The sequence below is a fragment of the Amblyomma mixtum genome, chromosome 6, assembly GCF_055824585.1.
Source record: "Amblyomma mixtum isolate Tamu chromosome 6, ASM5582458v1, whole genome shotgun sequence".
Taxonomy (NCBI): Eukaryota; Metazoa; Arthropoda; class Arachnida; order Ixodida; family Ixodidae; genus Amblyomma; species Amblyomma mixtum.
Window position 1 is genome coordinate 135,596,252 of NC_143017.1, and position 17,650 is coordinate 135,613,901.

The 17,650-nt window shown below is 49.7% G+C and overlaps 1 protein-coding gene across 1 annotated transcript in view; it reads right to left on the minus strand.

The window, feature by feature from the left end:
- The window catches only part of LOC149340479 (neuronal acetylcholine receptor subunit alpha-10-like), a 333,173-nt gene that overhangs the window by 11,170 nt on the left and 304,353 nt on the right, over positions 1-17,650 (minus strand). Inside the window, exons 5-7 of the mRNA XM_089549256.1 lie at positions 9,870-9,914; positions 3,216-3,325; positions 1,413-1,596 (exon numbers count right to left, since the gene is read on the minus strand). Of these exons, the coding sequence (XP_089405382.1) occupies positions 1,413-1,596; positions 3,216-3,325; positions 9,870-9,914 (339 nt within the window). The remainder of the gene's footprint in view (positions 1-1,412; positions 1,597-3,215; positions 3,326-9,869; positions 9,915-17,650) is intronic.

Sequence of the window (17,650 nt, forward strand, 5' to 3'; positions counted from 1 at the left end):
AAATTAACATGCAGAAAACCAAAGTAATATTCAAGTCTAGCAAGAGAGCAGCAGTTCGCAATTGGTGGCGCGGTGCTAGAAGTATATAGTAAGGGAATATGTCTATTTAGGGCAGGTAGTGGCAGCTGATCCGGATCATGAGAGGGAAAGAACTAGAAGAATAAGAATGGGGTGGAGCGCATATGGCAGGTTCTCTCAGATCATGAATGGCAGTTTACCAATATCCCTCAAGAGTAAAGTAAAGTATACAACAGCTGTATCTTACCGGTACTCACCTATGGGGCAGAAACGTGGAGGCTAACAAAGAGGGTTCAGCTTAAGTCAAGGACAACGCAGCGAGCTATGGAAAGAAAAATGATTGGTGTAACGTTAAGAGATCGGAAGCGGGTGGAGTGGGTGAGAGAACAAACGCGGGTTAATGACACCTTAGTTGAAATCAAGAGGAAGAAGTGGGCTTGGGCAGGGCATGTAATGCGTAGGCAAGATAGCCGCTGGTCCTTAACGGTAACGGAGTGGATACAAAGAGAAGGCAAGCGTAGCAGGGGGCGGCAGAAAGTTAGGTGGACGGATGAGATTAAGAAATTTGCGGGAATACGGTGGCCGCAACTGGCGAAGGACAGGGTTAATTGGAGAGACATGGGAAAGGCCTCTGCCCTGCAGTGGGCGTAGTCAGGCTGATGATGAATAAAAATCGGCCCCTTTCTGTGGAATAGACAGAGGAATTTACAGCGGAGATTAAATGTCTTAAATTAAATCGAAGAGATGAAATGTCAGCGGAGATTAAATGTCTTTCGATTAAATCGAAAGGCGGCCGCCGCAGCCGGGATTAAACCCGAGTACTTGTGTGCAGCATGCAGCGAGCGCCCTACACTGCAGAGCCACCGCGTCGAGTCGCGCTTCATGTCAAGGGTGGTGGGTGGGTACTGAAGGGGGAATGAAGTGCGAGGGAGCCTTGTAAGAGATTGTGCTTGAAGTTCACGTACGGGGGGCGGGTATGAGTTATGTGCGCACGAAAGCGACACCATTCGGCAACACTGCTTGTTTCAACTTTTCCCAGAGCGTGAACGCGGCTTCGGGACACGAGCCCGTTGTTGAAGAAAAAATGACGGGGAGAGAGGAGTAAGTACAGCTAGAGTCTTTGTTCAAAATACACAGCCCACTGAGTTTGCTTCTGGCCTGTTTCTTTTCCATTTCTTTTTGAAGTCGGAGTGTTCGCCGGTCACGTGGCGCCGCTTTCGTGCTATGAATTATTGCACCAGCTTAGCCTGAAGTCGGTTTTGTATTGCGTCTTCGTTACATTTGCGCGAAACGTCACAAGCATGGATGCCAACTGTACCAACCCGACGAGCGTAGGCCACACCAACGCGCTGCGTGTTTCTGAAGCGTGCAGGAGGCATTCGGGGAGTACTCGCCTGCTGTGCGTCGTATGTCCAGGAGACGAACTGCAGCTGGCAGAGGTGCACGTCAAAAGGGAAGTAGTGCAGGTCCAGGCGGCAGGCGCTGGACAGCACCGCCTGCACCGGGAACAGCACCTCGCCCGTCCACCGGACGATCACGTTGCTGCCCAGCTGGCCCGCGTGGTAGTCCCCGCGGGCGCTGCGATGCAGGCACGCGCGCAACAGTCGCTGGGAACTCTAGGTCGGAGGGTGCCACGCGCTTAAAATCATCTAGGAAGAAAAGCACTCCCGGTTGAAAGCGAGGAAAAGGCTGGAGGAATGGCCGCGACACTGTCTTTGTTTATTTCAAGGTCACCTCATCCCCACCTCCCACAATAATCATCATCATCATGGTTACGTAAACTACAGGACAAAGGCAGCTTCCATCGTTATCCAATTAGCCTTGCCCTGTGCCAAAAGGCGGCTATTTTATCCTCACCAACTTCTTAAAGCTGCACTAAAGAGAAATCTGAACTCGTCTCTTTACCGCGGGAAATCGATCTACACGTTCCGAGCATTCTTAGAAACCTCGAAATATTGCCCTGTGCGGCCGATTTCCCTAATTTAAATCGAGTTAAACGTCCCGGCTTCCGCCTTTTTTTGAACTCGCCGCAGACGGTAGGAGGAGTCCACTAATTAGTTGAGTGCCTTTCAGGCAATCGCGTGGCGGCTTCGCTTTCGCTTTTTTTTTTATGTTTCCGTGAATAAGTAGATCCATTCAGAGGCTACACAGCCGCAAATTAGGCTCCCGTACGGAAATAGAAATAAGCGTCGACCCTCTGCTTTCAGCCTATCGCTACGTACCACTCTGCCGATGGCGGAGCGGCAAGCCGCCACGGGACTGGATGAAAGGTTGGTTGACTCCTCTTACCGGCTGCGGCGAGTTCGAACAAAAAAAAAAAGGCGGGAGCCGGGACTTTTAATCCAATTTAAATGAGAGAAATCGGCCGGCAGGACAATAATTAGAAGTGTCTAAGTATGCTCGGAACGTGTAGATCGAGTTCCCGCAGTTAAAAGACGAGTTCAGATACCTTTCCAGTGCACCTTTAACCTCAATGCCCCTTCTGGCTCCCTCACTTCCCCTCCCCTCTTGCATGCTCACATTACCTTGAACCCTATGATAATCTGGAACGTTCCCGGTTCTTCTGACCCGTTGCCATTCAATCCCTCCATTACCCATACCCATCCCTTAACGTGGCGGGCCTGGCTAGCCTCGGACCAGCTGACGGACCAGTTGACTGTGGTGACCTTGGCGCGGATTTTTCTCGAGGCTTAATGCTGTGTTGTAACGAAGCTGTTGTTTCTCTCTCTCTTTATCTTCTCCAGGAGTCCACTGCGCTATCGTGACAAATCGTGCGCTATCGTGACTAACTAACTAACTAACTAACTAACTAACTAACTAACTAACTAACTAACTAACTAACTAACTAACTAACTAACTAACTAACTAACTAAACTAACTAACTAACTAACTAACTAACTAACTAACTAACTAACTAACTAACTAACTAACTAACTAACAAGGCAACCAACTATAACCAACTAGTTAAATATTTAACAAACATACAAACAAACAAAATTATACTCTAACTCCTTCGCTGGTTCGCGCAGGGACAGTATAGAGAACAAAGCGCTGTTGCGTTTTTATTGATACTTCAGACGGCGGCAAGACTCTGGGCAATGTTACGGGCAAGTCCAGTGAAAGTTAACTGACACGCGCACACACACAGACCCTTCAAAGCAACCGCATAGGCGAAAAAACAAATTCAATCGACCTACTTGTTGTAGAGGACCAGGTCCGGCTTCCAGACTTGCGCGGATGGGATGCGCAGGACGCCTATGCCGCCGAAGTCCGATGCGTTCCACTTCAGGTGAGCGTCCGTCCAGCGCTGCGAGCAACGAAGCGCACACATGAAAAGCGCTCACGGCACTCTCGCCGCTACGATGAGGGCAGTTTCGCTTCGTTTAACTTCGCGCCATGAGCGTCCATTCGAACCGCGAGGGACGAACATGCCGGAAGCGGCAAGGTTGTAGGGAACGCACCACGAGCGTTCAACCAACGATTACTCAAATCACTCAGTTATTTCTTTTCCAAATAATTTTATTCTTGTCGTGTCCGGTCGCTGTGTTGAATGCAGCGAAAGACGCACACGGTACTTTAAGACTTCGTTTATTTAAAGCCGATGGGGGTGCGACCAGCGTCGACCGAGGCAGGAGCCGAACTGGCCGCCCGAAGAAAGGAGGGAGCGGAGAAGCGTCCACGGGAGGGAGTGGCTTCCCAAAACAGGAGGAGGATGCGGGTGGTCGTTAGGAGGAGGATGCGAGTGGTCGTTAGGAGGAGGATGCGAGTGGTCGTTAGGAGGAGGATGCGGGGGCGCACACACACAAAAGCAATAAGGGGACACAACACTTCCTTCCCCCTTAGAAAGTTGCCTGGTATCGTGCAGGGGGTCGGCGCTCACGCGTGGAGGCGCGCTGGCTTTGTGCGCTCGGGGGAGAAACACTTGTAGGCTGGCTGTTGTTCGCTGTGTCTCCTAGGTCTGTCCTGGGCGAAGTCTCTTCTTCCGGGAAGAGGTGCCAGGCTATGTGGGAAGATGGTGCACGTGTTCTCTCCGCTGGCGGACAGCTCTCAGACGGCGTCGTAAATCTACGCAGCTGGTTGAGATGTCGGCGTGCTACTGTGCCATGTATGTTGACGAGCCAAGAGCGCAGGCCTATGCGTCTGACAATTGTAGCTTCCTCCCAGCGTGGCTTTTTCAGAAACTGTCGGGCGAGGACGCGCTGCCCCTCATTAAGCGTGCCGCAGCGCGGAATTGCTTTTTCTTCCCGGAACGTCTCTGCCTTTGGCTCGGGGAGGATGGCTGTGAGCTGGGTTCGCATTTCACGCTTGAACATCATTTTCGAGGGGGTCTCGCCTGTTGTGCTCTGAACCGTCGTGTGCTTGCTGCTTGAAGAGAAAGCGCGCAAGGCGGCGCTGCAGCGAGCCTGTCTGATCTCTTTCAAGGGCGCGTTTTAGCTCGGCTACGTAGCGCTCGGCTTGTCCGTTTGTCGCTGGGTGGTAGGGGGCCGATGTAACTGATGAGATCCCGTTGTCGCGATAAAACTTGAGGATCTCCGCAGACACAAACGGTGTTCCGTTGTCCGACACTACCTTGCGCGGCAGGCCGAACGTTGCAAATAGTGATCGGAGGTTGTCAATGACTGCTGCCGAAGTCGTCTGTCCCATTTGCCTTATCTCAAGCCACTTTGTGTAGGCATCTACGACCACAAGGAAAGTGCAGCCCTCAATTGGTCCTGCAAAATCAATGTGCAGTGTGTGCCATGGTGTGTCTGGCTTTTCCCATTCTGGGACAGGAGCTTTCGGCGGGGCGCTCCGGCTGCTCTGGCAAGGCTTGCATTCTCGCACCACTGTTTCGATGTCGTTGTCAATGCCAGGCCACCACATGTAGCTTCTGGCACACTTTTTCATTGCAACGATGCCCCGATGTCCGGCGTGGATGAGAGACATAGCTTGTGCGCGTAGTTCTCTCGGCATCACAACTCGGGACCCAAATATGATGCAGCCGCGATGGGTGCTCAACTCTGTAGCTCGCCTGCGGTAAGCGTCGAAGTTGTCCCCTTTGAGTTTATGCACGTTGCCTTGTTGAACAGCTGTGTAAACTAGCCGGAGAGCTGCGCACTTCTGCGTAGATGCTGCAACTGTGCCTGCTGTAAGCGGAGGTTCTGGCAGTGCTTCGAACATCAGAACGTCTCCTGGTGGAAATGGTTCGTCAACAGTTGCGTCTAGTGGCAGACGGCTTAGCGCATCGGCGTTTTGATGTTTACTCCCATTGCGGTAGACCAGAGCGTAGTCGTACGCTGAGAGTTTGATGCACCAACGTGTCATTCGCGGAGACAAAGTTGGTGGCATAGGCCTTTGTGGTCCCAGAATGCCCAATAGCGGTCGGTGATCGGTTATAAAGGTCACCTTCCGGCCGGCAATGTACTGGTGAAAATGTGTCGCCGCGTAGACGATGGCTAGCCCTTCTTTGTCAAGTTGCGCGTAGTTGCGTTCTGCTTGCGACAACGTACGTGAGGCGAAGGCGATGGGAGCTTCCCTTCCTTGCTCGTCAGTTTGCGATAGAACCGCGCCGACTCCGTACGGTGATGCGTCGCAAGCCAAAAGCAGAGGCTTCCTTTCGTCGTAGTGGCGGAGGACTGTACATCTTCGAATCAGGTCTTTCAGGGCATCGAATGACTGCTGATGGCGTGGCGACCATGTCCATGTCACATCTTTCCGAAGGAGTTGGTATAAGTCGTTGGCCACGGTAGCTCTTTGTTCCAAGAACCGGTCGTAGAACGTCAAGAGTCCGAGAAAAGCCTGTAGCTCCTGCTTGTTTGTTGGAGCTCGTGCTTCTGTGATCGCTCGCACTTTGTCCTCGGTAGGGTGAATGCCTTCCGCATCAATTCGGTGTCCCAGAAATTGCACCTCTGGCACCGCAAAACAGCACTTCGATTTGCTTATGCACAAATTAGCGTTTGCTAGCCTTTCGAGAACGAGCTCTAGGCGCACTGCATGCTCTTCAGTGGAAGTGCCACTGATGATGACATCGTCAAGGTAGACACAAACTCCTGGGATGCCCTGAAGCACTGTCTCCATGAATTTTTGAAATATGGCCGGGGCTGCAGCTACGCCAAAAGGCAGTCGCTTGACTTTGTACAAGCCTTTCAGTGTGTTAATTGCCAATAATTCAGCAGTTGACTCGCTCACCTTCAGCTGCTGATACGCCTGGGTGAGGTCCAATGTGCTGAAGACTCTTGCGCCACGTAGTACACTGAATACTTCTTCAGGTGTCGGTAGCGGGTAAGAGGACGCTTTAGTCGCAAGATTGACGGTGCTCCGGTAGTCTCCGCAGAGGCGTATGGTTCCGTTCTTCTTGCGAACTACGACAAGTGGTGTGGCCCATTCTGAATGCTGCGTCGGCTCGATGACACCTTGCTGCTCCAGTTTGTCCAACTCTTTTTCAACTGAATCTCGGAGAGCAAACGGCACCGGCCTGGCCTTCAGAAATTTGGGTTGCGCGTTGTCCAACAACTCCAGTGTGACCGGGGGCCCTTCGTTTCCTGGAATCTCTTCCGAGAATACTCTTTCGTATTTCTCTTGCAGTTGCTCAACCATGTTCTGGCTCGGCGTCTGGTGTATGCCGCATATCATCACGCCTAGTGGAGAAAACCAGTTTCTCCCTAGAAGGCTTGATCCTGTGCCCTTCACAACAAGCAGAGGTAGCGTATGGGTCTGGCCGTTGTAGTTAACCTGCACGTTGGCAGAGCCCAATAGTGGCAGATTCTGTCCTGACCACGTTCGCAGGTGCGTGTCGTCTTGTTGCAGGGCGGGTGCGTCAGATGGCCATGAAGTTCGGAACGTGTCCTCACTGATCAGAGTACAGGCTGCGCCGGAGTCCACCTCGAACTTAATCAGCTGGTGATGTACGCTTACTTCTGTAAAAATCTTCGGTCGCGTGCCGAGATTCATGGTGTTCAGGTCGTACAACACAGATGGTGTTGCTGATGTTGTTCCATGGAGATCAGATAGCGGCGTATTCTCTGAGGCGTTGACGCTGTGATTAGGCTGGGAAGGTGACTTTATCTTGGCAAGTCTCCGTTTCGTAATGCATGCTCTTTCGATATGCCCTCGCTTGTGGCAAAAATTACACGTGGCTGACTGGAATCGACATCCCTGGGGGTTGTGTTGGTCGTCACACCGCCAGCAGCGTTGTGCCTTTTTGACCGATTTTACAACAACAGAAGGCTTGCGCACCTGGTTGCTTGTCTGGTGTACCGGCTCGGTGTTCCGGCGAATCCCTCTCTGCTGGTGACCGGCGCTCTCCGCTCGAACGGCGATGTCGTAAGCTTTGCTGAATGTGAGGTCCTTCTCAGCGAACAGGCGCTGCTGCAGTGACTCGTCACTCAGTCCGCACACAAATCTGTCGCGTAACATCACGTCCAAGGGAAGCATGGTGGTGTTAGCAGAAGAAGCTGCGTCTCCCTCCTGCCCGGTAGCTGTTGTCGACAGCGTTCCAAAATTGCAGTCGGCAGCGAGCTTCTTGAGCGCGGCTACGTAGGCGCTCACAGTTTCTCCTCCCAGTTGATCTCGTCGTTGGAAGCGAGCCCGGCTGTAGACCTCGGATGGCCTTGGGTCGTAGTGCTTTTGCAGCGCTTTTACGATGTCGTCGTAAGACACTGCCGCTGGTGTGCTTGGCTGAATAAGGGCGCAGACAGTATCGTAGGTCTGCTCCCCGCACAGCGTCAGCAGGTTGGCCCTCTTCAAGGCTGGGTCTGTGATGTTGTTAGCTTCAAAGTAGAACTGAAGGCGTCCAACCCACGATGACCACGATGAGCCGTTGAACTCTGGTATCTGATTGGGAAACCCTCGCGTAGCCATGGCTTGTCAATAGCGTTGCGTAGCGCGGGTCGAATCCACTTTCTCGTCGCCACTGTCGTGTCCGGTCGCTGTGTTGAATGCAGCGAAAGACGCACACGGTACTTTAAGACTTCGTTTATTTAAAGCCGATGAGGGTGCGACCAGCGTCGACCGAGGCAGGAGCCGAACTGGCCGCCCGAAGAAAGGAGGGAGCGGAGAAGCGTCCACGGGAGGGAGTGGCTTCCCAAAACAGGAGGAGGATGCGGGTGGTCGTTAGGAGGAGGATGCGAGTGGTCGTTAGGAGGAGGATGCGAGTGGTCGTTAGGAGGAGGATGCGGGGGCGCACACACACAAAAGCAATAAGGGGACACAACAATTCTGTACGAGTAATCCCCATAAGACATTTTCAATTAGCCCGGGCAGAAATAGGAAAAATATGTTCTTCTGTGCGAACTCTTTCATATTTCAACTACTTGCACTGCTCTTACAGCCAACTATAGAAACTATATGCAGTGTCATACAGATATGAATTCGAGCAGTGAGAGCTGCCACAACAACAGATGCTTAACTAGCGATATTTTTGACTTGCACAACTAACAACACTGAAAATCAGTGGCCCTTATTACTTTTGCACTTCTGTTTCGGTGTTAATTATGAATGAAGGGCAGTCTCGTAGCACTGATACAACTACTCCTTTAAACTCTTCGGTTTATGATAATGAAAAGAAAACACGGAGTGGACGTGAGCGAAGTCGTACATGAGTCGACGTCAGTAACAACGACATTGCTTATGGCACATTTGCGGAATGCGTGGTTCTCTGGGCAAAAGCAGAAACATTTGAGGAAGAGGTGACGTCTATAAACAGTTACCTCACCCAACCACGTTTACTACACTGTAATTTACTGCATTAGACGGCAGTTTACTTCACTATACTGCCCTATGTAACGTGCTCCGTTAAACACTGCACTGTACTTTCCTACACTACGTTAGAGTGTATTTTATTGCTGTTTAATGTTGCCATGATAAAATTTTAATACGAAACTATATAATTGCCTTTATTCCCTGCTACTGACCTATGTAATACACTCGGCTACAATCAATTATAATGCATTTTACTCTAGTCTAGTGACGCAATAACATTATTTTCTGCATTAAACTTTATGTTTGCCGTAATTCAATACTACCGCCTGATGTAAAATACTGCTCTATACGGTACATTTAACTTGACTGCACTGCGTCATAATGCATTTTGCCGCGTTTAAATATTGCCACAACACAATTTGAAACATTATACTAAATTCTGTCTCATTTAACTACACAGCCTGATGCAATATTCTCTGCCGTATTACACTGAACATCGCTACGCTGTATTATAACGCATTTTGCGGTACTTTAATTTTCCAGTAACACAATTTGCCACGCAGCGGAGAACCACGCGAATGCCGGTCTCGGATAGTGAGCTTAATTTTTTCCCTTGTATATCATAAGTACGCCTCACAAAGTTGTCAGGTGCGCTGCATTCAAGCTCTAAACACCTTGCTCATTAGTTCCCGACTCCCCATTTCCTTCTTCCCCCCCACCCTCCCCCCATCCTCGGCGTCCACGGTACGCGTTTTTCTAATCGTATACAATGCGAGGCTTTAAATAGTAGTAATAAATTACCTCCGGCGGCAAGTCACTTAACTTCCACTAAGAACGAGAACCGGTAAACAGATTTTTTACATCCTAAAACGCTCTAATAACGCGGGCTTGGGCTCGAATATTAAGCAGAAAACAAAAAAAGGGAGCCAGGAAAATTGGGAAACGGAGTACGCCGCGACTCACAGGGAAAGGATCCGTGGCGCCCTAGCGAACGGAGTCTATAAAACGCACCCGCGCACGCGAAATTTCCATTCGCGAACTCGCTTTTGCCATTTAGCACACGTGTAGTATACTGCGGCGCGCGCGCGATGAGCAGGACGGACAAGAAGTAGAGAGAGAGAGAGAGAGAGAGAGAGAGAGAGAGAGAGAAAACCGTAGACGTATCCACCAACCTGCATCAGCCTGCAGTTCGTCGAGATTGTCTGGCTTTTTTCGTCCTGAAAGAGAGAAGCAGGAATTGAGAGAGAGAAATAGAAATTTAGCGAGGGGGGGGGGGGGTGGAGAGAAAAGACTGGCCGAGCCAGTCTACCTGTGCAGTTAGCAATCGAAGCGCTTCATCACGAGAATTACGCCCGATAACCAGCTCCCCTTGCGAGTTTCATTCCAGCGCGCTCACTACCGTCTCTCATTTACCGCATCGCACGATTCCCCTTCCATAAGAAGAGGCGCGCGCAGTACGAAAGGAGGATAACGGGAAAAACGGGGAAACGAAAGCACAGCAAATATAAGAGCGAGCTGGAGGGGCACGTGTTCCCGAACGGGCGAACAACTGCGTTCCGTTTAATTACACATTCGGGCGCACGCGCGCTCCCACGCGGACGAACTAGAGCACCTCAGACAGATGAAGCCCGTGCCCGGCGCCGCTCTCTTCGATGTGCACCCATAAAGAGCTGCAGTGCAGGAGAGAGCGCGCGCGCCTATAATTAGCCGCATATCGATGGCTGCGGTCAAAATAACGGGGAATACGGGAAACAAACACTCCGCTCTCATGAATCGTGGAGAGGAGTGCCGAGAGGGGGAGAGAAACCAAGAGCGCCGTTTCGCGTGATCAAGTGGCATGCGTCCATGCCGCGGGAGAGAGAGAAAGTAAAGAACAAAAAAAAAACGAAGAAAAAAAGCGTCCGCGCCTACGCCGCTTTCGCACAAAGCGCAGCATAGAGCCTCCGACGCACTCGAAAAGGGCCCAGTATGTTGCGCCACCGCAGAATACCCGCACACATACACCTGGAATTGCGGGCGCGCTTGCCTCACAGTTTGCTCGTTAGCCCGCGTGTGTCGCCACTGTTGCGCGCTCAGCAGGGAAGCAAGCTCTCGCACTCCCCTTCGAGTTCTTTCGGCGCGCGCCGTTTATTTATTTATTGTTATTTTTTTTGGAGGGGCGGGATTCACTTTTTTTTTTACCCTCTCTTTCCCTCCGTTTCTTTTTCCCGCGCAGAAGCCGACCGGAATCGAGGAACGTTCATTAGGCGCGCGACGCGTGTGCGCGCTTTTCCCTCACAGAGCAGCGGCGGTAGCATCCGCAGTGGGAGCGAGCAAGGAAATAGGGAGGATTGGGGAAAAGATGGCGTTACCTCTCCCCTCTCGCCCCCGACGTTCAGCAAGAAAAACGACGCCCGGTTGCAGAACTGCGCGCGCGCGATCCCGTTCTCTGTGCATATGCGCCTGAGCTCCTTGCTCTTGCCGCTGCGGTCTGCATATACATAGAGTATATACTGAGAAGGGCGTTTGCGGCCAGGTATGTAACCCGTGGCGGCGCATGCACGCCCGCCGGGAAACGATGAATTATTGAGGAAGCGCTTCTTGTTTCGCGCTCCGCATCCCTGCTCCACTGTCCCCGTTCTCGTGAGATCTCTTACCGCTATCTCGTTTTCTTTATTTCGCTGGCATGTGCTGTTCCGTACCGAATCGCCTCCGTGACTGCACGAGGTAAACCCGCGCGCTTGTCTCCGAGTTCACCTCCATTCCCTTCCCTCTCCCTCCTCCATTCCCCCTTGCTCTCTATGACTCCAACTTTGCCGCCACTGAATTTAAGCCTTTCTTCTCGGAAGCGATGCTGCGCCAACCGCTGACTCCGTGAATAACGAAAGCGTGGCCGTATTTATCTATACTACGTTCTGTATGTACCTTCGCTGTCTGGATGCTCCTTTCGCATCGCTCATTGGCTTCATTTTGTTTTTCCGATTCCTCGCCTGCCCGCGCAAAGCGGACGAGATCCCGCTCTTTAGAACGATAAGCCTCGATATTCCGTTTGTTCCGGAAGAACATTTGTGGGCGATCAATTTTTCACAAGAACGTAGTCATGGGGGAGCACGCGTAAATATACGTCCCTAGGCACTTCGACATTCGGCACGTGCCGACCCTTCTCTCCGTAAAGGTCTCGCACTCATTTTTGACACGGGCCCCACCTGAAGGAGTGCTTTGGCAAGATTATGACTTTTGCAGGAGGCAGCGTTCACTTTTATTTATTTATGTATTTATTTATGTACATACTGCAGACCATGGTTAGGTCCAAGCAGGAAGGGCAGGTGCACAAAAAGCAAAATTATAGCAACAAAAATACAACAAACAGCAAAGATAATGTAGTAAAACAACAATACAGCAATGCAAGACAAAGCAGAAAAAAAATACATAATACGCAATATCAAAAAACATGGCTGAGGAACGCGTCTGATTTTCAGGGTTGATTAGGTTCGGTTAATGAGTTCCAGTCGGATATGGTGCGTGGGAAAAAGGAAAACTTGAACGAGTTAGTCCGGGCAAAATATGGTTTTAAAAGAGCTTTGTGATAGTGTCGTGTATTCCGTGTTGGCATTGGGGAAAGATAAGCAGAAGGGTCAAGTCTGAGTTTATTGTTAAGAAGTAATGAAAGAAAATCTAAACGAAAATTTTGTCTTCTTACCTGTAGTTCTTCAATACCATTAGCATGCATCAAGTCTGAGGGGGAGTCAGTGGGTAAATATTTTGAATATATGAATCTAATTGCTTTCCTTTGAATGTTCTCGAGCTTTCTTATGTTAGACTTAGTATACGGGTCCCAAATTATGCAAGCATATTCAAGCTTGGGTCTAATTAGGGTATTATAACCTAAGAGCTTAACGTTAGCGGGGGCGTTTCGAAGTTTATGCCTTATATAACAGAGCTTACGGAATGCGAGCGAACAGATGTTATCTATGTGAGAGTTCCAAGAAAGGTTATTAGTAAGTGTTACACCCAAGTACTTTACGGACGCTACTTGTTGCAATGGTGATGATTCTAATTTATATACATATTCTAGAGCGTTTATCTTGTTAGTTATGCGAAGAGAAACGCTTTTATCTGCGTTCAGTGTCATGTCCCAGCGCTTGCACCACTGTACAATATTAGTAAGCGTATTTTGTAGCTCACTCTGATCGTTTTCATTGCTAACATCGCGAAATAGGACACAGTCATCAGCATATAATCGAATATGTACGCCAGGGCAAACTTCATCGATGATGTCGTTAATATATATTAGAAAGAGTAGTGGCCCCAGTACGCTTCCCTGTGGCACACCTGATGTGACTGGGAGACAGCCTGACTGGTGCCGACCGATTGAAACATGTTGACTCCGGTTAGTTAAATAATCATTTATCCAGGAAATAAAAATAGGCGGAAGTCCAATAGTTTTTAGTTTTAGAATTAGGCTGTGGTGTGGAACTTTGTCAAACGCTTTACTGAAATCTAGAAAGATCGCGTCAATCTGGCTGTTATTGTCAAGTGATGCCGCAAATGAATGGATAACTGAAAGTAGTTGAGTTACTGTGGAAAACCCTTTGCGAAAACCATGCTGGTAATCTGTCAGAATGTTGTTGCGATCTAAGAATTCATTAATGCTAGTTGCGACAATATGTTCCATTAATTTGCAGCAAGATGACGTTAAGGATATAGGTCGATAATTGGTCACCTGAAGGCGGTCGCCTTTTTTAAATACAGGTACGACTCGGGCTATCTTTCAGTCTTCAGGTACACACCCGGTTAACAATGACACGCGAAATATAATAACCAAAAACCTGGCCAGAGATTCAGCATACCTCCGAAGAAAACCGTTAGGAATATCGTCGGGCCCTGGGGATGATTTAATTTTCAGGTTTAGTAACATTGAAACGACACCATCATACGAGATGAAGTTAACTTCAGATGGATGTGCTGAAGTTGTGCTTGGTGCATCGTACGGTTTTGGTTGGGAAAATACACTGTGAAAGTAATTGTTAAAATGGTGAGCAATGGCAGGCTGATTGGTAACCGTTGTACCGTTGATAGTCATTTCTGATATAGGGACTTTTTTATCGCTAATGTGGCGCCAAAATTTACCCGGGTCGTTTTTTATGAAGTTCGGCAGAGTTGTTTTGAAATAATATTCTTTTGAACGGTGTACAGCAAGGGCGAGGCTTTCTCTTAAATGGTTGATTGTGCTCTGTTGTGCGCGATGCTTTTTTAGCCTTTTGATTCGGCGTCTGAGATGAATGATACTGCGTGTCACCCAAGGCGTCTGCTTGCGAATGTTTTTGTATTTTACAGGTATGAAATTCTTAAGGCAATAGTGACACATTTTCTTAAACTGATTCCAGAGTGCGCAGGCGTCGGTTCCATCAAATTCGACAATGCATGTTTCAAGATGCTCAATAACTGAGGCGTCATCGGCACGTGTGAAGTCCATGATAGGATGTGCTTTACATGTTTTCGTCTTGGCAAGCGGTTTTATGGGAATGAAAACACTAACAAGATGATGATCTGAAAGTCCTGGTGCGACAGACACGTTGCAATCATGGAAAACATGGGGAACAAATGCAAGATCCAACACTGAATTACTCATGCGAAATTCGCGGGTTGGCTCGCTTTTAAGAAAGGACGGTAAGAGAGGCGGCCAAATTTGGTCGTAGAGATCCCCATTCCTGCGTTTGCGGTTTCTTTACCATGCACTGGAACCACCTAGCATGCGGGCGTCACCTCCGACTGCATTCCATTTCTCATCGTCCCACTCGATGGCTTAAAGTGCCAGCAGCAACGACGTGGCAGAATTTAGAGCAATAACAAGTGGTGGAAATAATTGCTGTGGTATAGGAAGGAGCGTTTTCAAAAATGCTCATCCAACTTCACAGCAATGCAGCGTGTATGAGTGATGGAGGGGCAGCCACTTTTTAATCCAGCGAACGCAGAAGTAGCCGCAGTTTGTCTCACACACACACACACACACACACACACACACACACACACACACACACACACACACACACACACACACACACACACACACACACACACACACACACACACACACACACACACACACACACACACACACACACACACACACACACACACACACACACACACACACACACACACACACACACACACACACACACACACACACACACACACACACACACACACACACACACACACACACACACACACACACACACACACACACACACACACACACACACACACACACACACACACACACACACACACACACACACACACACACACACACACACACACACACACACACACACACACACACACACACACACACACACACACACACACACACACACACACACACACACACACACACACACACACACACACACACACACACACACACACACACACACACACACACACACACACACACACACACACACACACACACACACACACACACACACACACACACACACACACACACACACACACACACACACACACACACACACACACACACACACACACACACACACACACACACACACACACACACACACACACACACACACACACACACACACACACACACACACACACACACACACACACACACACACACACACACACACACACACACACACACACACACACACACACACACACACACACACACACACACACACACACACACACACACACACACACACACACACACACACACACACACACACACACACACACACACACACACACACACACACACACACACACACACACACACACACACACACACACACACACACACACACACACACACACACACACACACACACACACACACACACACACACACACACACACACACACACACACACACACACACACACACACACACACACACACACACACACACACACACACACACACACACACACACACACACACACACACACACACACACACACACACACACACACACACACACACACACACACACACACACACACACACACACACACACACACACACACACACACACACACACACACACACACACACACACACACACACACACACACACACACACACACACACACACACACACACACACACACACACACACACACACACACACACACACACACACACACACACACACACACACACACACACACACACACACACACACACACACACACACACACACACACACACACACACACACACGCACGCACACAAAAATGTTGGCGTGGTTTCTCTAAGACACCACGCGTACCTGCTATGCACTGGCAAGTTCGTCGAGCCCTTCGTGTGACTGTCGGCCAAGGACGAAATTTGTTGACCAATGCGCAATGTGGGGAAGCCTACATAATCAATTTCCATGAGGGATTTCTGGTCTATACCGGCCGCTGTAATGGCATTCGCATATAGAGGAATGCAGAATAACACCCTTAATAGTGCGGCGAATGGTTTGGCCGCACAGAGGCTGCATGAAAGGCACTTTAATAGAGTTTTAGGTTCTAAGTAGTATTGCGCATTTGCTAAACCAACATTAACGGTGTTTGTCTGTTTAGCGTTTGCTTTGCGGCTGTGCCATGCTATACTTCTTCAACTGGGAACCATCTAGATCGCCTTCAGGTGTTGTTGAACTTGAACAGCAACATGCCGCAGCGTGGAGGTGCAATATGGTAAATAGCCTGACCTCAGCGTAGTTAAGTTGAAACGGCGCCAAACTCTGGCCTCAGACGACCAGGGGAAGGCGTAGGGGCCTCCGCATAGCCACACCTTGTAGTACGGTGATTATTGTCTGGCACTACCACCGCAGGAAGGCTTGGCTCGGGGGAAGCCAAGGGTGGCACGGATACGGCGCGTAAAGACGCAACTTTGCTACAGGAGACCACAGCGGCGGCTTATTGATTCGAGCGTCGGCTTCCTATAAAGGAGGCGCACAGTTCGATCCTTAGTGGCATCAAATACCCACTGGTTTCCCCGCGGGCACAAGGTTTTCCCTGTCGTATTGCTCGGCTTCTTTGGGGTGAAATGTTTTTAGGAGAATGAGCGTTTGAACCCAACTCCAGCATACCAGAACACTTTAGCCTTCGCGCCTTTCTGGATAAGCTACCCTTACGCCATAAAATTCAAATCATCATCATCTTGCTTCCGGAGACACGCAGACGCAGCGAACGAAGCAGCGGAAATCTGTCCCGGACGTGGAAGATATCTTGTCCAATGGGCATTACTTAGGTAGTGCCCGTCTTTACCTTAGTGTAAGGTACCCAAGGCGCAAATTTAAGAGAAAGTTATGGTAACTAAAGTATGAAGTAGACAGATCATACAAATTTAACGTAAACTAAATTTATTTTGTTTCACGGATGCTAATGAAGTCATTATCACGATGACAGTTGTCGGCGGGCTAGACAGTGGTGTAATCGGTTGAAAATTCAACGATGCGACGACACGAGGGACCAGGGACAAGAAAGTTACCTTCGAAGAGTGTTTATTCTTGTGAGTCTTGGGGCTCTCCTTGGCAGAAACAGCAAACTTTTTCAGTTGGAAAACCTTAGCCCGGGCCGCGTTTAAAGCGTCTTTCCATGTAAAAATGGGTGCCTTTTTTTAATATAGAAGATAAATAAAAAGAAAATAGCCGAGAGGCAAACTAGGCTAGGCTAGAGAGAGAGAGAGGGCGAGCGAAAGAGATGGGAATGGAGACGGATCTGCGGCCCGAACGCACCGGAGGCCTTTAGATCCGCCACCAGTTCGATACAGGGGATGTATGCAGAGCGCAGTTGGTGGAGCGTTTCCCGCACGCAGCAGCAGGGGAGAGAGACGGCGGCCACTGCGGGGATGCGATTTCGATCTCCACTGCCGAGTATTGAACACCCGCCGGGCTGGCCGTTCCCTCTTCCTCACGGAAATGTGGGCGACGCGCCGACGACGC